At 35.5% G+C, this 21449-nt stretch overlaps 1 protein-coding gene across 5 annotated transcripts in view; it reads left to right on the top strand.

Annotated features, from left to right (window-relative positions):
• Positions 1-13007: 13007 nt before the first annotated feature.
• The window catches only part of LOC132702514 (vesicular acetylcholine transporter-like), a 141879-nt gene continuing 133437 nt past the window's right edge, over positions 13008-21449 (top strand). For 3 of the 5 annotated variants that reach the window (XR_009618893.1, XM_060671186.1, XM_060671185.1), the window contains exons 1-2: positions 13092-13231; positions 15768-16437. Coding sequence is in view for 2 of the 5 variants with exons in the window: in XM_060671186.1 (XP_060527169.1) it covers positions 15970-16437 (468 nt within the window). In the remaining 3 variants the exon portion in view is untranslated. Of the gene's footprint in view, positions 13232-15767; positions 16438-21449 lie in introns of all 5 variants that reach the window. The other 2 variants (XM_060671184.1, XM_060671183.1) reach the window with 2 other exon arrangements.

The following is a 21449-nucleotide window of genomic DNA, read 5'->3' as shown; positions in this document are numbered from 1 at the left end:
GACCATAAAAATTCTACACGACTTTTCTGGAGCTTTTGATTGTGTGGATCATTTAATTTTATGCGCTAATTTGCAATACTTTGGATTATCTGAAAGTCCACTGGCCTTCTTTTGCAATTACTTGTTAGGACGACAGCTGGCGAGTCAAAAGTTGGTGAACTGACTTCAGGGGTGCCTCAAGGATCAATCGGGGGGCCGCTATTATTTTTACTGTATATATTTGATTTGTCATATGCTGAAGATACCCAGCTTATTTATATTTCTGACCCGTTCCATTATGATGAGGTCAAAGCAAATTGTTGCAGCGGTTGAGCTCTCTACGAGCGGTGGTTTATCTGTAGTGCAACATAAACTTTTAATCGGCATAGACACTTCTTTGAATTGTCATTTTTAACACTATTTCGAAAGAACAGTAAAGGCGTGTAATTAAATAAATATAGGGCTGATTGGGTTTTTCGTCTTTTAATTAATCACATGATTGTTTGTATAATTACTTACTTTCTTTTTCTTTTGTTTATATTTTATTTTTCTTTACTAGGGGTTCTTTCGTTACAAATGATATTGCCAAAAAAAGTGTGATATATATATATATATATATATATATATATATATATATATATATATATATATATATATATATATATATATATATATATATATATATATATATATATATATATATATATATATATATATATATATATATATATATATATATATATATTCTTCTTCTTTCTTCTTTTTGGCACTACAACTCTGGGTGAGTCTTGGCCGCATACACTATTGTCCTCCAGCTCTGTCTATCCTGAGCTTCCAATTCCCAAAGGGTTATACCCATTTTCCTCGCGTCCTCCGTAACTGCGTCTTTCCACCTCCTTCTAGGTCGGCCAACAGATCGCTTTCCTTCTGGCCTTTCACAGTATATGATATTTAAGAGTCTCTGATCATTGCTCCTAACAACATGCCCTGCCCATCTCAGTCGACCAGATTTAATACATCTTACTATGTTTTCCACACCATATAGTTGTTCAAGTTCATTATTATTTCGACGTCTCCATTCTCCTGTTACAATATCCCTGGTTGATCCAAAAATCGCTCGTAGTATTTTTCTTTCGAAGACCAGAAGCTTGTCGGTTTCTCTTTTGTTTAGGACCCACGTTTCGCTACCGCATGATAAAACAGGGCGTATTATGGTCTTATATATTTTTATCTTAGTTCCTCTTGTAAGTATTTTGGATCTAAGGAATCCTGATAGCGCATAGAAAGCCCTATTTGCCGATGCAATACGTGCGGCTACCTCTTTTTCGTTCCTGTTGTCATCTGTTATTGTCGCTCCTAGGTATTTGAACTCTTTTACAACTTCAAAATTGTAGTTATCTATTGTAATATTTTGCCGTATTCTTTGCCTGGGGTTCTTAGACGTTATCATATATTTAGTTTTAGCTTCGTTGATCCTTAATCCCATTCTTTGAGCATGATTTTCAAAAGAGGAGAACATTTCTCTAACATCTATAGTATTATGTGCCACAGCATCTATGTCATCGGCAAAGGCTAACATAAGTTTCGTACCATCCGTTGCGAAACCCGGTGTTATTTGGGGAGAGATTTTCTTCATGGCCCAGTCCAGAGCCAGGTTAAAAAGCAAAGGGGATAGAGGGTCTCCCTGTCGCAGGCCTGTATGTATTTCAAATATTTCTGACGTAGTCTCACCAATTCGTACTTTTGCTTTGGAGCCCCCTACGCACATTCTAGTTAAACTTATTAATTTTAATGGGATTCCCAATTCCCTCATTGCATACCATAGCTGATCCCGGTTGACTGAGTCGTAGGCCTGCTGGAAATCCAAGAATATTTGGTGTATGTCTTTATTGAATTCCCAGCATTTCTCCATAATCTGGCGGACTATAAAGATTTGATCCGTCGTAGACCTCCCCGGTCGGAATCCATATTGGTAATCTCCTAATATTTCCTCGGCATATGGTGTTAGTTTCTGCACAAGGATCAATGTCACTATCTTATAGGTGGTATTTACCAATGATATTCCTCTATGGTTACGACAGTCCGCTTTCTTTCCCTTTTTATGGATTGGTATTATTATGCTACTGTTCCACTCATCTGGCATCTTTTCGCGTTTCCATATAGTTGATATGATCTGGTGTATCATTTGGTGTAGTTCATTTCCTCCGTTCTTTACGAGTTCTGCATTAATTTCGTCTTCCCCTGGGGATTTGTAGTTCTTTAATTTGTTGATAGCCTTCTTAACGTCATCTAGTGTAGGCGGTTCCAATTCCAATTCTGCAGTATAGAAGTGCGTGTCTTTGTCACTTCCATCTACTTGTCTATTAAGCAGTTCAGAGAAATATTGCCCCCATCTTTGAATTATATCATCCTCCGACGTCAGTAGTCTTCCGGTGCTATCTTCTACAAAATTTAGTTCTCTTATCGTCTGTCCTGTTTTTCCGATTCTTATTCCTCTATAAAATTCTCTTACTTGGTTGTTCGTGTTGTTTTCCTCTATTCTTCTTACTCTTTCCTCCAAATGTTCCTTTTTCTTCTTTCTCAGTAGTCTTCTGGCTTTGGCACGTGCTATATTAAATATCTCCTTGTTTTCATTCGTGGGGTTCTCCAAAAAAGTCATTCTTTTTCTAGTCTTCTCATCCAATATATTTTTACATTCTTGGTCGTACCATCCATTTTTCTGACTCCCTGTTGTTGTTCCTATAGTTTCACTAGCTGCTTCTCTTACTATCGTCTTTAATTGTTGCCATTCGACTTCAACATTTTCTTCAGTAGTTTCAGTTTGTAGCATTTGCATTTTGTTCCTAATTGCTTCTTTATATTCTTGTACCTTTTGAAGTCTTGTAAATTTGTTTATGTCCCATTTTTTCCTCGTTTCTTTCGTGCTTGATCTTTTGGTGGACAGTTTCTCTTTCAATTTGGATCTTACTAAGAAATGATCTGAGTCACTATCTGCCCCCCGCATGCTTCTGACATCTTCAATATTACTGGAAAAACGACCATCTATCAGGACGTGGTCAATTTGGTTTTGCGTTACTCCATCGTTGGATACCCATGTTATTTTATGGATGTTCTTTCTTTGGAATTGCGTGCTCCTAACCGACATGTTCGTTGCTATTGCGAAGTCTGCCAATCTGTCCCCATTATCGTTTGTTACGTTGTGTAAACTATGTCTTCCCACTACACATCTCAGATGGTCTTCCTTTCCTAGCTGGGCGTTGAGGTCCCCCATTATGATTTTTATGTCGTTCCTGGGAGCTGCTCGATATTCCTGTTCTAACATCTCGTAGAATTCGTCTTTCTTTTCATCTTCTGCTTCATTCGTCGGGGCATGTACTGAGAACATAGTTACGTTGTGCCACCTTCCTTTCACTCTGAGTATGCATATTCTGTTGTTCACCGGCTTAAATGCTATAATAGCCGTTCGATATTTTTTGTTTACAACAAAACCACATCCGAATTCATGTATATTTTCAGACCCTGACCAAAACACTAAAGAGTTCTGTATTTGTACACTGCCTGTGCCTAGCCATCTAATCTCCTGAATGGCAGTAATGTCCATCCCGTACCTTTCCAATTGATCGATCGCTCTTGTAGCTATTCCTGGTCTAAACCAGCTTAAAACGTTCCATGTGCCTAATAGAATATCCTTATTTCGTAGCCTAGGTCGATTATCCTGGTTATCCGTCCGTCTCCGAGGCAAAAGTGTTTGATTCGCAGCGTATAAAGTTTTTCCATATGTAGGTTGCTGGCCTACAGTACAACCCCCAACCTGGAGGACCAGGTCTCAGAATTTATGACCCCCTGAGACAGGGTGGCTCGGTTTTACCCCCAAGCACCGGGTTGGCTGTTTGCAGAGGTGGCCCTCTGGGCGGTGGGGTCGCCACATCCCTACGCCTAAATATATATATATATATATATATATATATATATATATATATATATATATATATATATATATATATATATATATATATATATATATATATATATATATATATATATATATATATATATATATATATATATATATATATATATATATATATATATATATATATATATATAGTGGGGTTTATGTTGAGTAGCTGACTTAGTCAGCTCCACTTCGCCCTATCATGTATCTCAAATCTCAATCTCATGTATCTCAAAAATAAATAATAATAAACCAACCAAAACTATTATTATTACTATATTTACATTAAATTAATGTTTCAATTTCTTTTTAAAGATCACTATGTTTGAAGGACACTGATGGCATCGTAACTAAAGGATCCTTGGTACAAGGCGGCAAAATACTCAGGACACCTAGGATCACACTAGTTGGAACTTTAAAAATAAAAGTTGCCAAATGCGTCGTGAACCACACAGAGAGTTGCAGAAATGGTGTGCTGATATTTGAGCGCACACGATAGACAAAGCTGAGGCAAGTATTCTGAATCTTTTGGAGACTTCCTATCTTTTTGCAAGGCCATTAACTACATATTATAACCCTGCAGTAAGTTGTTGGAACGAATCCTTTTGTTTCTGGGGCAATAATAATTGAAGAACTAAATTAAAACGCCCTTAGGAGTGTTTCGAAGAGATAACTGCAAACCATTAGTAGACAGAAAGTATTGCGAGCTGAATTTTAAGATACTGAAGAATTATGTAAACTTATTTTCTAGAGGGGTTCGTTGCGCTTAAAAATGGATTACAAATTCAATAATAGTTCCAATATTTAAAAAAGGGATGGGAGAAATAAGAGACTTCCTTTTTTGTCTTCTGGCTTGCGGTGTAGACTATCCAATTACAGCCTCCCCTTCTGCTTAATTATTTCTTAAACATTGTGTCAAACATGGAAAAACATCCAGTGACTTTGTGGCTCTTTATTAGCAGAATGTACGTTGATATATATAATTTAAGTTCCGTCATAATTATTAGCGAGTTTAATTTGCAGGTGTCACAGGTGAGAACTTTTCCTTGTTTGGCGCTTCTTCTCTGTCAGTCTTTGTAACCATAATGAAGCTGTGTTATTATATCAAATTATAGTTTATTTCCGTTCAAATGTTATTTGAATATTTCCAGCACCTAAGTAAAAGTAACGTTGAAACAGATGGTTAGACCACAAGTTAATAAATATATAAATGCTTCCCTTCATTCTGCAAAGGTTTACCTGGAACATTGCTTGAGTTTTTTATAGAATGTTTTTTTTTGTTCCTTGTCGAGCCATAATGAAGCCCGTATTCGTAAGCCAAAGTTAGAATGACAAAAATAAAAAGCCACTATGCACTGACCAATATCTTTTACTACTCCCAATTTAGTTTGAATCAGCTGGGAAGGTCCTGAGAGGGTTATCTAATGACTGGTCTTACTATCCTCATTTTGACCAAGAAGCCAGTCAGCCAGTTACGCAGTTCACTAACCTAATTATGCAGCTAGTAAATTAGACTTGTTAAGTGACGAATTTCAGTAGGAACACTGAGAAACTGTTGAAATTCCATTGTCTTTATTTTTTGTTTACACAAATCAAGCATGAGGTTGTTCCGCCGACATTCGTGCGCTCTAGTAAGGCTTGGCAGATTGTAGTTATTTCTACACTTGGATCGTTAAAGATGTTTCCATTGTTTTTAATTAAACTTGCGCTTTTTCCGATGCGGTTCCCTGTGGACAACCAGAACTTCGAACCATTTGACGTTGTTTTGTGCTACCAAATCTACCAAATACCCTCTACTCTTTCTCTTGAGTCGACGTTTTTGGCTGCATATTGTGATTATTGTGAGTATCTGGATGTTTTCTAGTGTGATTGCTTCAGAATGGTTAGACTCGAAATTGAAATACTGCCCGGTATGTTTACGTTTCCTATATACAAAGTTCTTGCAAGAACATTATTTCTACTTACTAGGAAACGATAGACAGCCGTTGTCCTCTTTCTCAAAATTAAATTGAATATACGGCCACAAAGAATTAAGATAGTTAAATAAAAACAAACGTTGTTCAGATTTTCACATAAATATATTTAAATGATAGCTGTTTCGGCAACACCGTGCCTTTATCAAATGCGAATATCAAACGGTACCGATTCTATAAATACAAAACAGTTAGTAATTACTTAATGTGAGGTATTACTTCGAGATTTAACAAGGGGGATCCATTCAAATCCAGTTGGTCATTAAGTAATACATTCGAACCTCTCATCTTATTAACCTCCATAGCTTCTCGTAAATTTCATTTTCTACTTTTGGAAACAGTGTGTAAAATATCGAAATTGTCGTCAAAATTGTGTTTTTCTAAATTTAAATGTATAGCGTAATTAGAATTTGAGCTATTATTTTTAAATGATAGTCGATGTTCGTTGATACGTTTTTTGAAAGATCTACCTGTTTGTCCAATATAAATCTTAGAACATGATCCGCAATTTAATATATAAACTCCAGAATTCTGGGATCTATTAGATTTAGATTTATTGTTTTTAACAAATTTTCCTAGGGTGTTATTAGTTTTAAAAACAGTTTTGAGGCCACATTTCGAGAGATAATCTGAAACTTTATTACTAGGCTCTCCTATGTATGTTAATGTTTTAAAACCTTGAGATTCAGTAATAGAGAAAAATTTGTTAAAAACAATAAATCTAAATCTAATGGATCCCAGAATTCTGAAGATTAAATTGCGGATCATGTTCTAAGATTTATATTGGACAATCAGGTAGATCTTTCAAAAAACGTATCAACGAACATCGACGATCATTTAAAAAAAATAGTTCAGATTCTAATTACGCTATACATTTAAATTTAGAAAAACGCAATTTTGACGACAATTTCGATATTTTACACACTGTTTCAAAAAGTAGAAAATTAAATTTACTAGAAGCTATGGAGATTAATAAGACGAGAGGTTCGAATGTATTACTTAATGATTGACTGGATTTGAATGGATCCCCCTTGTTAAATCTCAAAGTAATACCTCACATTAAGTAATTACTAACTGTTTTGTATTTATAGAATCGGTACCATTTGATATTCGCATTTGATAAAGGCACGGTGTTGCCGAAACAGCTGTCATTTAAATATATTTATGTGAAAATCTGAACAACGTTTGTTCTTATTTAACTATTTTAAATTTATTTTCATCAAGTAAAAGCCATTTCAGTACAAGAATTAAGATGACCGAGAAAGCAACTTAGCTGTCTATCTGTTCCATTCGATAGTCTCTTAGTATTTCTCTACAGATTGTCTAAGTTCTACCTAAAGAAGCAAACGGAATACCCTGTACACCAAAACAATTTCCATTGACAACAACGCTACGGGGTCGCTATTCCGGACCCATGACTCCGGGGCAACTCCGGCAGTTCTTTGAATTTTGGATTGGAGGGCGCCGCGGGCGACATTTTAGCCGTAGCAGGGGAGGAAACGAATCGGGGTCCCTTTTGTCTCGTCATCCGCGCCGGATTTCCAAATTGCTTGTCTAAATTGTTTATCGAATTTCTACGGTCGGATGTTTTTTTTTGCGTACACGCTCGAATTAATCACCGGCTCCGTCTTTTCGATGCTCATCGCCGTAGATAGTGGTGCAGAACATAACAGGAAGGAAACGGATTCCTTTTAGTAACAACTACCACCATTTTTCGTCTCTTTTCACAGTCCGTGTGATCTATTGCACGTGTTATAAATAATAAAAAAAAGAGAGTCGAATTCAAAAGGATTGCCATTTTTGTTTTTTATTGTTGGCAGCATTGTTTTTGCAATTTTTGATGTGTCCTTATTGAGATTTTGGCTAGCTTGTCGGTTGAATACGATCCACGCCATACGCCATAGATAAGAATTATAAGACGGTAATAGATCGGGAAACCGGAGTATGAAATTGAAAGAAAAACTTGAAATAAAAAACACAATATTTTATTTAAACACATCTGAAATACGCAAAAGAATAAACTATTTTTAATTGCTTTTTTTTTTTCAAATATTTTTGATGAGTTTGAAATTTCTTACTGGCATAAAATTTTATCAGTTTAGATGAATTTTTCACTTGTTATTTCCCTTTAAAATTAAATTAATATTTTTAAGCCTTACAAATAAATGAAATTTAAATGCAATATTTAAGATGAATTACCTTCTTGTTCTTTGCAATAATTTTTTAAAACTTGTTGTAAAACTTCGGATATATATTAATAATAACAAATTTGATATAAAATGTTGCTTGAAACATGGATACATTTTTGAGAAAAGATAATAAAATACTACAAAATTTTCTGGTTTTGTTCGCTCGCCACGAACTAGATCCCTACGATACTCTTTACATGCTTTTACTCTTTAAAACACATTTTTAGCAACAAATCGTTCAATATATTTTACCTCTGCTTTTTTTTTCAATATACCACAGCAAACTGGTTTGAGTTGGTTGGAAATCCAGCTATTGATGTTACGAAACAAATAAAATATTACAGTTTAGGTCAAATTTAAGCTTTCCAACATTTCACTTACACTTAATGTCATGATATATAAGCAGCATTATATTATAACTCAAGAGAAGTTTTTTTACAAATAGCAATCATTCACTCACCTTGCTGGAATTACTGGAATTAGCACATATTCACCATGATTTAAGTTTTTAAAAGTCGGTTAAAACAAGCCTCAGAATAAACGATAACACGACAACCATCGATTGTTTCCTAATCACAGTACAATCAGGTTTGGTTAGTTAGGTGAATAGCGTCAAGAACGCGTCCATCGTGTGGATAAAGTTAATGTCGGAAGAACTCTCGTTCTTATAAGTGACTCTTGGTCATGATCCATAGAAATGGTCTTGACAAAATATCTACAATGAAACGTTTACAAACGCCAAAACTCACCAAAAAGACCGCAATTTTTTGCAGAATATGGGGATCTGAGACCCAAAAAGTAATTCAAAAACGAGAAGAGTTGCGGTTTGGTGTCAAATTTGGAGTGGAGATCATTCATAAAATTGTACGTATCTGGACTAGGACGAGTGGGATGAGGAGTGTTGCCCAGATTTGAACGATTGCTATGGTAACCACTTAAAATGGAAGAGAATAATTCCCGTGAAGGACAAGGAGTCATTTGCGTGCGAGATTATAATGCAACAATATCAAAATTTTCATAAATAATTTTAGAAATTGTTAAATTAAACCAACTTCACACACTTTTAGAGACGATGCAAACCAAATCCGATGCCTTTCTGTTTCCTTGTCCCAGCTCGTCAAGAAATAATCAAATGGACATGGAAAATTTTTGCTTTCAAACCACTTATCTCGTTGTTGAAAACACACCCGTCGATCACGTGATTCGAATCCATGTGACTTTTTTTATGGGGTCACGTTAAGTCACAAGTCTGCGGGAAAAAAAACAAATTTTATGTAAGCCTTAAGATCTTCTAGTTTGGCGTTTATATATCCCGAATTCCTATTATTGACTAACGTGGAAGAAGAAGAAGAAACAGCAGGAACTATAAATTTGAAAATCCGCACCAGATTTCGTATAGTTTTGACGTAATTATCTTAATAGCAACGGCGACCTTTCCAACATTATTATACTAACGTTGTGTATCAACCAAATGTGGCGCGTAATTATACTGACCTGGTTCCTCTCGATTAAAAATTACTTCACTGTTTCGTTCGACCTCCGACCAAGTCCACCATTCCGTTAATAGGTAAAAGTACACCCCGTATATTACCTGTACAACTTTTTCCGAGACACGATCTCTTTCGTAAAATCGTGATTGAAACTTTCATTGCCAAGGCAAACTGTTACCGTCGGCTGAACGATCGTGTTGTTTCTTTAAACGGGCTTCTTAACTAGCCTCAACGATATTCCAAAATACCTTTTGGTAAAATCATTTGTGACGATTCATTTTGCTTCATTATTACAGCAACTTAAAAAGTAAAACACGAGAACTCAACTTGCAAAGACCTATATAACAGTCTGTTAATAAAACTTGGACAACATGTTGTGGCGTACTATACGTGTATATCATTTACACACCATTTTATGTTGGGTCAAGTCATCACGCTCTGATGAGGTATCTAAATTGCAAAACAATATCCTTCGAAAACCCCGGTATTTTTCTTCTCGTCAACTGTTTCGGGACATGAGAATATCGACCCTCTTCATTCCTTGAAAAATTGATAATCAAAAATTGTTTGTTTTTTAGCAAATGATCTTATTTTGTTGTTCAAAGTGTTTAAAATGTATAAAAGCTTGTGTTTTGGTTAGTTGTGGAGACCGTTCAAATCGATATCGAGTAAGTGTTTTTTTTATGTTTTATTCAAAAGAACAAACCGCTAAGAAAAACTGAAATCGATTAAGGTAACACTACATGTTTTGGAAAAGATAAGGATCAATTTAATGGAAAGTGTACTCAAACGGACTTATCGATGGATAAGGTGACTCTAAAATTGGAACAACTTAGTTTTGCAGCTAAATAAATTGAAGATTTGGATGATCAATCAAATATAAAGAAATGGAAATATTATACTAGCTTTGAATACAGCATAATTAATTTGTTAATATTTGAAAGGATAAAGGATTATGTTCGCTTTACGAATACCACAGCATTAATTTGCTTTAATCAGTTGATCCTCAAACTTATAAAGTTATAAGGGCTCAATCCACACTTTAAAGAATTGACATATCATTTTAAACTTTGTACTTTTCAAAAACATATTTTAAAATATAATTAACCAATGCGTGACCTGTAAAAACCAATTTTTTTATGTAAAATAAAATTGTTAATACAATGACGCCTGCTTATCAAATTTGAACCAATACACGCAAATCATAATGATATAAGAAACAATTGTTTTAATAAAAGTCAGAAGTAAAAAACAAAACTTTTGTTTCAAAAAATAAAATACTTTATTTTTAAAAATCTATTTCGAATTTGTACATTGGTTGCAATACCAAGATACATTGTGAACAGTTTTTTAAATTTACACATTCAATTTGTTCCACATGCTTCTTGTTCACATTGGATAATGGATTTACCAATTTTTGAATTTTTATGCCAAAATTTCAAAACATTGGGAGACCATATAGCAAAATCGCAATATTCCAGATTTGATAGAAATACTTGAATCTGCAATTGATAATAATAAATATGAGAAATATGGGCACCTAATTATCAAGCACCTTCCCATGCAACACTCACAAAATACTAAAATATCTGGAAATTCAGCTAGTTGAGGCAACTTTTAAAAAAAAGTCATATTCAAAATACTTATGAGTTTGCAAACTCTTAAAAGCAGTAGTCTGCTATATAGTGTTAAAGCTATGGGAAAACACTAAATAACTTATAATATCCATAGTGGTGACTGGCAGAACTCCATTAATTGAATAGTCTGATTGTAGTTTCATCTGATATATATAAAAAAAAACATTTCATAAGGTAAACCACACCAGTTACAGATTTTATAAGTTTTTAATATTTTTTATATATTTTCTTGCTTTCAATAATGACTCTCCATCTCAAAATAACTTACACACGAAATAGGATGCTGCAAAAATCGATTTCAATTCTTAAAAACCCACCACACAAATAATTTTCTACCAAACCTACAAATACTACAATTGTGATTTAGATTGCCCAATTGCCACTATTGTTATTATGATTATTATTATTATTATTGTTATTATTGTTATTATTATTATTATTATTATTGTTGTTATTATTATTATTACAAAGAATAAATCGCGGAGGAGAACCTATTATGCACATTGATAGTTAGTAGCATAAGAATGTAATACATATAACAACTATCTAGTTATTGCTGTGAAACAATACACTGTCCAAGCGACGTTTAAATACAGACAAGTTCGTGGCACACACACCATCTGGGTGTAAGCTGTTCCAATAATCGAAAGTCCTATTACTTATAAAATGCAGGCGATTTGAAGTCCTGATTATTTTATTTCTTATTTTAAATGTCAAAGTGTCAGAACTGACAACAACAAAACAACAACAAAAATTTTTTGACCCCGCTTAATTATGAGTTTATCCTATTTTTTCGCTTTTTTGCAGCTTACCACACTAGTTGCATAATATATTCTTATTTTTTTTAACGATATTCATAGTTATATATTTTATTATATTATGAAATGCAAATAGTTTCCTTTTCAATTTCAATTTAAATTTCGAATGAATTAGAAATGAATCAGGGGGGTTTAGAAGCTAAATGAACTTTTAAACAACTATTATTTAACTATTTATTTAAACAACAGCATTAAAAGTTAACGCTAATCTCCAGTCTCAAGTCAAAAGTGAACGATTTTTATTGCGGGAATCCAGAAATTAATTAAATTTATTAACCATTCAATATAGAAATATGAAATAGTCCATCTTGGTTTATTATTAAGTGTTTCATGAATGTGAAAGACAATTTGGTCAAATGGGTTCGCTTGAAATCCATTCTGCGACTTATGAATTGAGTTATTATTTTCAAGACGTGTCTTTTATTAAAGGAAGCTTCAAAAACTTTTGCGAAGTGGGTTTGGAAAGAGGCAGATTTATATTTTTTTCCCTTTTTATTAATGGGTACGACTGTTGAAACTTTAAAAGAATCGGAGAAACTTTTTTTAATAAAGCAAACTTACTCAGATAACTAAAAAATAAATGATTCTTCCTGGCAAATCATCAGGGACAGTAAAAATATGTCAGACTAGGTTTGTTCGATGCCTTCTAAAATCTTTTTTTTTTGGAAATGAACGGTGTCGTGGTTAAAAAAAAACACAATCCAATCGTTCTTGTCACCAAAGAAAAATCAGAAAAGTGCCGACGGTTTCAAAAATAGAAACGAACAGAACAGTTAACCCAAAACCATCAACGGGAAATTCCCAAGAAACCCGAATTAAACCCATAAATTAACCAAAACACCCTCCCCACACCCCAGGATTACCCGCCTGGCCACACCCGAACCTACCGCGTTCGGCCAATGACGCAGCGACGTCGCGACGCTGGCCCCCGCGGCGTCGCCGCCCCAAATTCGACGCTCCGTCGGCCCAGGGCTTCATTCCTACGCCGAAACTTAACGACGTCGCGTCGAGACACGCGCCGGACGACAGAAAAGTGTACCTGGGGCTCTTCGCCGTGGCTCTTGACGGGGACAGGGCTGCCGAAGGCCCTGCGCAGGGCTCCTTTCAGTTTTTCGGGGGTCGAGGGGTCAGTGTCAATAACCTGAGAGGGTTTTTTAGTAGCCGAATCGGATCTGCCCTACCAGACACAGGTAAGTGGTCGAAAAATACGAAAAGAAATTGGAGTTTCAAAAGTCTCTTGCAAACTCCTGCAAGCGTTCGTGGTATTTCCCCCGTAAATAAGAAAATAAATTGGGCCGCGGTTACGCAATTGTTAGCGAATCGATAGCTTAAAGCACCTGCGAAATCTGTCCACTGAATTAATAAAAATTATCGATTAACAACTCCGGCCTACATGCGGACATGCACCTTTAAACCTGTACAAAATGGCGCATCTGTTATTCAAAATGGCGCGAATCGATACGAATCGTACAATACGAGGTCTGAAAACGAAATGTTCAATATGCGACACAAGCTTTCGATACGAAATGGCTTTTCGTTAGATTTTAAAATTTAAAAAATTTGCAGAAAAAGGTTGTCAAACTTTACCCAATCACAAATGAGGAGTAAAAGTTTACTTCCTTCGTATTGTCCTGCTCCTAGCACCACACATCACTTTTTTACCTTTTGCCAACTAATATAAGGTTTTTTCCTTGTCCATGCATCAAACACTTTCGTCATTCGCAATTCCAACTGTCCAAAATTCCACCATTTACTCAAGCATCTGCAAACCTTCCACCTACCAACAATTAGAGATCTTTCGATGACTCAGAAATGATTACTGAGTCACTGGCAACACGTACGTTGATAATTACATTCTCCATTTTTCAAACTATCAGGTACTACTGCATACAGACCGCAGGTTTGAGATGAGGCTTAAATATGGACAACGACTCATTAGTGACCGTAACAGGATTTTCAATTATCACTGACCTAAACTTTTGTTGTGAGTTATTAAAAAATATATTGCTGATTATGATATACAAAAATATCCTGTATTAATAAGAGCATTTGTTTAAGAAATTTGGGTAGCAAAAATTACTTGCTGAGATGACGGCATTTGATATTAACTTATACTTCGAACCGACTTATACCCACCAATACTGCCAGGGTAATTTTTGATACGTTTGTTACGTTACTTTTGATCAATATGAATATCTGACGACATTAACGAGATGTTTTAGGTAACTTATTTATTTGAGTTATGGGATACATTCTGTTGAAGAAGCTAAACATCATTAAGAATCCGCAAGAGACATTTAATGTACCAAGTTCAACATTCACACTTAAAAATTAAGCCAAATTGGAAAAGTCAAAAATTTGCATCTCAACTTCTATCCTATTAGGCAGAAAGAAGTTAAAAAATGTATATATGTTGAGCTGCATAACAACTTTGTCGCAAAATATAAATTTAGGCTTGTGTGCAATACCTTTATTTTTGAAAAATCAACGGTTAATAAGAAAAGTTGATCCTAATTGGAAACTATTGTAAGATATTCATTATTGATATGACATTTTTAAGAACTTCGGCATTCATAATGTAGTCTACTTCAAAACATTGATCTTTTGGAAAGAGTAACGGGAGCATGTCAAGAAATCACTCCAGATAGTATCAAGAATGTTTTGGAAATTTGATTAAAGAACCATTAAATGTGTAGTAAATTGCAAAAAATACAAAGAATTTTTTTTCCGGCATTCTTAAGAATGTTACTTATTACTTATTATTTGTTTATATTTTTATTGGAAAAATAAAATATCATATTTCAATGCCATACAACATTGTTACAGAAGCCTAGTAATGAGCTAAAAGATTTTCATGTTTTTCAGTAATACGTCAACATTTACAGAGTAAATTTATTCAGCAAGAAATCTAAGAAGCCAACGAAGGATGTCTCTTTCAGTACTCTTATCTTCATGATGGTCTCTAGTTCATTTTGACTGAAATGTTAACAAGCCACCACCAATTGTGCTACCAATGTGCGTAATTATTTACCTTTGCCGAGGCTACTTTTATTCCAGTGGACCATCCTTCCATGAAAGCTTGCCTCGAGCTTTTTATATTTTCCCTTCGAAACTGTCTCTTCTTTCTCTATTAACTGTAATTTCCTGTTATGAGTTTTCCATAATTTCTTCTAGCCCATGGACGGAATCAAATCATCCTTTTTCAATTTAGACACTATTTTGACGAAGGTATTTCTTTTTTAGCATTCTTGCCATCCTCATTTAGTACAGTTTCTTTTCCTCATGTACCGCTCCCTGGTGACCTGATAGGACCCCGTCTATCCTCGTCCACAAATCGGTATATTGTTGAATATGCGAATCCAGTTATAATCGAATGCACTTCTATTCTTCTATTTTTGCCACTCCGAATGTTGAGTATGGATGGTGACGAGCTTTGAACACATGGAAGCACAGAACCACTAGCCATTTTTAAGAACAAAACTTGCCAACAACTGCCAGAAAGTAAATATAATTCTGATTTTAATATGAATGATTTATAAATATCTCGCATAAAAAAAACGGTCTATTTTCTATCAAAATTGCTCGAATGAAAGTTCCTCCGCGAACGCGCTGTAAGCCTCCACGTGCCGATCCGTCAAAGGGGCGGGGGGGATGTCAGCGCAGTGCCTCCCCACCCGGCCTTTGCAAAATCTAAAACCATAATCTAAATAAACCGTTTTTGTCCAGGTCAATGGCGGAGGCACTGAACTGAACTGCACCCCGACCCCACGCGAAGAAAATCGGAAAATGGTGAATGTGATTGAGAAATTTTACCGGGAATCGTGAGCGGCGAAAAAGACACGATAAGGAGGATATGGATTGGGCCTGGTGCGACGACATAATACGAAAGGAGGCAAATCTATTTGATTAGGTCGAGTTTTAAGCCGCCATGCCTCCCAGGATACCGTTACTAAACCTCGAGTTCTCCGAACTCAAGGAAATAGTATGGGCGAAGCTCCAGGAGCCGCGCTATCAGCGCAAGTTGGTGTTGGTGATCGTCTCCATAGCCCTGCTATTGGATAACATGTTGTACATGGTAATTGTGCCCATTATACCGGACTACTTGCGGTATATAGGGGCGTATTCGGATGAGAACCCCCCGATTCCGGGAAACGTGACAGTGCCCCCTGGGACTCCCTTCAAACACGACCACCATGGCCAGGACTCGGCTACCGGCATCCTCTTCGCTTCCAAAGCCATCGTGCAACTGATGGTAAACCCTTTCTCAGGGGCGCTCATCGACCGCATAGGATACGACATACCCATGATGATCGGGCTGTGCATTATGTTCTTGAGCACGGCCGTCTTCGCATGCGGCAGAAGCTATGGCCTCCTCTTCTTCGCAAGGAGCTTGCAGGTAAGTGCTGGTTTTGCTCTGAGAATTTGTTGACCTCGTATACTAGACATATGGAGGCCCCCCCATGCCGCCAATACGGGGACTTACTTACAAACTTAAATAGTAAAGAAAAACTTTCTTCAAAATTGAAAAATTCTGGATAATAACCTGTCCATGTTACGAAAGCAAATTTAGTATTTACAAACCTTCTGGGTTCCCCTTGGATTTTTTGAATGGAATTTGCTGACGTTTCCTCAATTAGCTTGTTGACTTGTTCAGAGCTTTACTGAAACTGGCTCGCATTCTACTCTCTACCCGCTTATATACTGTTTGAAGGGAACGGAGCTATAGGACGGGCATAACCAAAGTCTCGGATAACTGATCTCCATATTCGTGACAGGTGAGTCGCCAGTTTTAAAGCCCTTTTATATATTTTTAGACTAATTAAACTCCCGTGTCTCAAAAGGAATTTTGTCTTTAATGAGGGATGGGGAAGTAGTATATTTGTTAAACTTTTAATACGTGGTCAGTAATGTTTTCAATGCAAGAAGGGACCACCAAGTGTGCAGTTGCTTACAAAACTCATTTTCTTTAGGGGGTTGTGGTGAAGTGTATTTTGTAATGGAACGCTTAATACAACTAACGTGAAAATTATTTGCGAGAGGGGCAGATGTCGACTACATGTCGACTTCAGCAAAGCCTTCGACAAAGTGCCACATCGACGCTTGTTATTCAAACTTGAAAAGGTTGGAGTGGGGGGTAAACTGCTAGAGTGGATAGCCGCGTTCTTAAGTCACCGGTCGTTCAGAGTTCGTATTGGTAACGCTTTTTCACTGCCACAAAACGTGCCCAGGGATCGATGCTAGGACCAGTGCTATTCTTAGTGTACACCGTGGATTTTCTCTCCAGCATTGATTCTCATGTGAGCGCTTATGCTGATGACACTAAATTATTTGAAAATCCTTCAACACATGCGGACGTATTGCAGAGAGACTTGAATACTATTTCCAAGTGGTGTTCAACTTTTCTATTGCCGCTGAATGCTCAAAAGTGCTCTGTGCTGCATGTTGGCAAGAACAATCCCGGTTTGAATTATTATATCATGGAAACTTTGTGTCCGTCTCAAAATACTTGGTCCGCCAACATTAAGTCAACGTCGGCTGCGAGGGGATCTCATTCAAATGTATAGGTTTGGGCATGACCAATTTCCATCTGTCGTGCCCCTTGTGGTCTTAAGCAATGGTGAACGCCTACGTGGTCATCCATTTAAAATAAGAAAGGAACAATTCAGGACTTTACATCGCCTGCATTTTATAAGTAACAGGACTTTAGATTATTGGAACCCCAGATGTTGTGTGTGCGTCGAAATTGTCTGTATTTAAACGTCGCTTGGACAGTGTATTGTTTCACAGCAATAACTAAATGTAGGCAAGATAGTTGATAACCGATGATTAGAATATCCAAGAATTGGTTTTAGATGGAAAATGTCGAGGTCTTTCTTCCCAAAAGCTTCCATAGATATATTTGCGATCACTCTTACAAGAAAAATGTATTTCAGACAAGCATCAGGTGAGAAGATTTGATTCGAGATTCTCGGATATTAATACATCCGAAATAATGTTAACATTTTGAGGGATAGGAATTTTATGAATCGTAGGTAGTCCTTAGAACGGGTGGAGGAGTGACAGATTTTTTCACGGATTGCATTCCATATATGGCACTTTGTTAAGGATAAATTCGACATTTGAAATTTGCGACCTTTTCCGAGAACTGATTTTCATTCTAAGAAAACTCTTGCAGTTTCAGTTAAGCTCTGAAGTTGCCGACAGGAAGATCGGCGAAACGTCAGCAGATTTGTCAATAACCGACGCAGGAGGAATCCAGAAGGTGTATAAATAGTATGCAAAATCTTCATTTACCACATATACCGGAAGTTTTCTAGAAAACACAACTTACAGTTAATATGATTGGTATATAATGCATTTTTTTATTTGTATGATGAAGACCCGTGAATAAAGTCACAAACGAAGTATGTAGATTTATGTTGGATTATCTCACAAACAATATACAACTGTGGAATAGGGATTTTGTTGCTGAAAAAAATTGACAGAGTATTTGATAATCATAAATACACCGAAATTATCGTGAATTTTGAATTTTGCGTAAAATAACGAGATACAGTAAGACTCGCGTATCGAGTAGGATATATTCCATCAAAGTAGAGTGTAATGCGAAACAACGCTAAACGAGGCTATCTTCTTAACATGTAAATAATGGTGTTAGGAAAATATAGATAGAAAAATGGTTAGGTATTAATTTTTTTTTCATAACCATAAAATCAAACATTTATTTCTTACAAAAATAAAAACAATATGAACGAATATAATTTACTTAAAAAAAATAAGTCAGTCAGATGATTCAGTCTATTCTGTGTTTCCAAGTTTCAGCCTTTCTGTTTTCATTTTGCGTTCTGTTAGAAGTTGACAAATTCAAACAAAACAAAAAAGACAAAAATAATTTCAATTATAGTGCTCAAACTCCATCGAACGTTTCTTTTGCTCATCTTCGAAATCACGAAATCAATATTTTTGTTTGCTCAGTTTATTCCTGAAACTCGTCATTAGAAAGCCTAGCTGCTGTTTCTTGAATTATTTCTTCAAAGTTTTCCACATTTGCCACATCTTAACCGGTTTGTTATATATCGACACAGTGGCTCCTTAAATTTGACCAAATGTTCTTCCATACTCCTTTCAAAGACCTTTCTGCAATCTCATTCCAAGGAAGGTTTATGTTTTGCACAGTAATCATGATATTGCAGTTTTTCCGAAATTTTCTTATTCATTGCTTTTCTTCTTTCGCCTGACAATTGTATATAATGCCTCGGACCATTGGTTGGATTAGACCACTTGAGTTAGATGGCAAGAAATCCACTTCTACTAAAATGGATTTTGTTAATAAATTTTTGGGTGGCTTGGAGCATTTCTGCTTAATAGTAGTGCTCTTTGTTCAATTTTTTTTTTATTACGCAATAACGTTTAACAGAGTGGCAGAAATGTTCAGTAAACCAATCCTGGAAAATTTTCATAGTTATCCATGATTTTTTATTAGACTACCTAACTACAGATAAAGTTGATTTAGATATGCATTTTTTGGGATCTTAGATAGTTGGTAAACTGGTAGTGGTTATAATTTGATCTTCTGCAGCTTTAAATCCTGGAGGATAGTGTTTTTAATGTCGTTTTCTTATCACCACTTGCTACTCCTACTATAATCTTTATGTTGTGAAAATTATTTCCATGTTTAAATCTATTAAACCATTTTTGGCTAGCAACGAGAGTTTTACTCATGCCACTTACCTTAGCCAGAATGTAAATAAAAATTCTTCTAGTTTTTTCCAATATGATTCATCCATATAAACAGACGTTTTTCCATTTCCTCTATAACGTTATTTCTAGAACAAATAATTCTAGTGTTATTAAGTATTACTAAGAATTAATAAGAGATCAACCGAAAGTGAGAAAAAAATATTCTGCAAACTAGAAAAACGTCAATTTCTACTTACCCATACAGCTCCAGATTTACCTGCAAATCCCAATACAAGCTGTGGAGGTGTTGCAATTTTTGTACGCGAGGATTGCTCATTTAACGAAATTTATATTACTCTAGATAGCGTTGAAAAAAAAAATGAATACACGTTGATTGAATTAAAGGGAAATAATCAAACGTATCTTGTTGGCAACAACAAAGGATCTAATATTGATAATATGTTTACTATATGATATGAGCCAGTGTAGTATACTGTGATATTTCTGATCACTTTTTGCAGTTAGTCTCGGTGCCTACCCACCACTAAAAATCGTTTTTTTAACGGTTTTTTACTGGGGGAATATAAATAATTTTTGTGAATGCGTTTCCAAGATTGATTGGGGCCCATTATTCCAGATAATTTGCCCTTTGGATATAGAATTTGATAGGTTCTTAGCAGTTTTTCAAGACGCGGGGTGCACCTCATTTCCCCTTGCAAGCCATGGTTATCGAGGGAACTTATAAAGATATCTTTAAAAGATAAAAATATACAAAAGACCAGAATGTAAAATCGAAAATTCTAAGCAAACTTATTACGGTAATTTGTCCTCCAGATTAAATAATGTTTCACAAACAGCATGGAACTTCATAAAAAACAATACTCATACTTCATAATGCCTCAAAACATAATCAGATTATTTTATTGATGAGAATGGGAACCGATTCGTTAACTATCAAGAAGCTATTGAGAATTAATCATTTTTTTATAGAATCTGCGAACAAAATAATAACTGATAATAAATCACAAATAAGAACAAAAAAAATATCCAAAAATAAAATAATATCAAACTCACTTTATTCTAGTTTTTATGGAATGCATGAAATATTCGAGGTTATTTTGTTAGTAAAAAGCATTCAGCTTGATGCAGTACTTAAAAAACTATCAGTTTATGCGTATGTACTCTGGCAATTGAGATATAAGGTTGATGTTCAGCCTTTGTTACTTTACTACTATTATGGCTGCGTACAATCCCGCTTGTCATATGCCATCGTGTGTTAGGGTATATAAGTGTGTCACGGGCGGTGAGGTGTTCAGACCACAAAATAGAATGCTGAAAATTATTTAATTTAAGCCATTGCAAAACATTATTTCCTAAACTAAATTTATCAAGGTTCCCGTCTGTCGTTTGGCTTCGATTATGCATTTATAAAATAATATATCAGATTACTCTGAGTCCAGAAACGGTCAATATGATTTGGTGGTGGATGTTGCCTAGGCCCAGGCTGGCTCGGGTAGCAAATAGCCCTATAGTTCTACCAGTTAAACTCTATAATAAACTCCCACTGAGGTTAAAAAAAAATAGTGCCTTTAAAAGTGTAGTTAAAAACAATTTAGCAACAAATTCTTTTCATGCTATAAACGAATATCTAAACTGCAACGACTCCCAGCTGATGCCTTAATTTATCTATTTAATTTTCACCCATTTTATATGACATTACGCTATACT

This window comes from Cylas formicarius, unplaced genomic scaffold, assembly GCF_029955315.1.
Source record: "Cylas formicarius isolate icCylForm1 unplaced genomic scaffold, icCylForm1.1 PGA_scaffold_5__7_contigs__length_24384050, whole genome shotgun sequence".
Taxonomy (NCBI): domain Eukaryota; kingdom Metazoa; phylum Arthropoda; class Insecta; order Coleoptera; family Brentidae; genus Cylas; species Cylas formicarius.
Note: the sequence above shows the minus strand (reverse complement) of the source record. Positions and strands in the feature narration are given on the sequence as shown.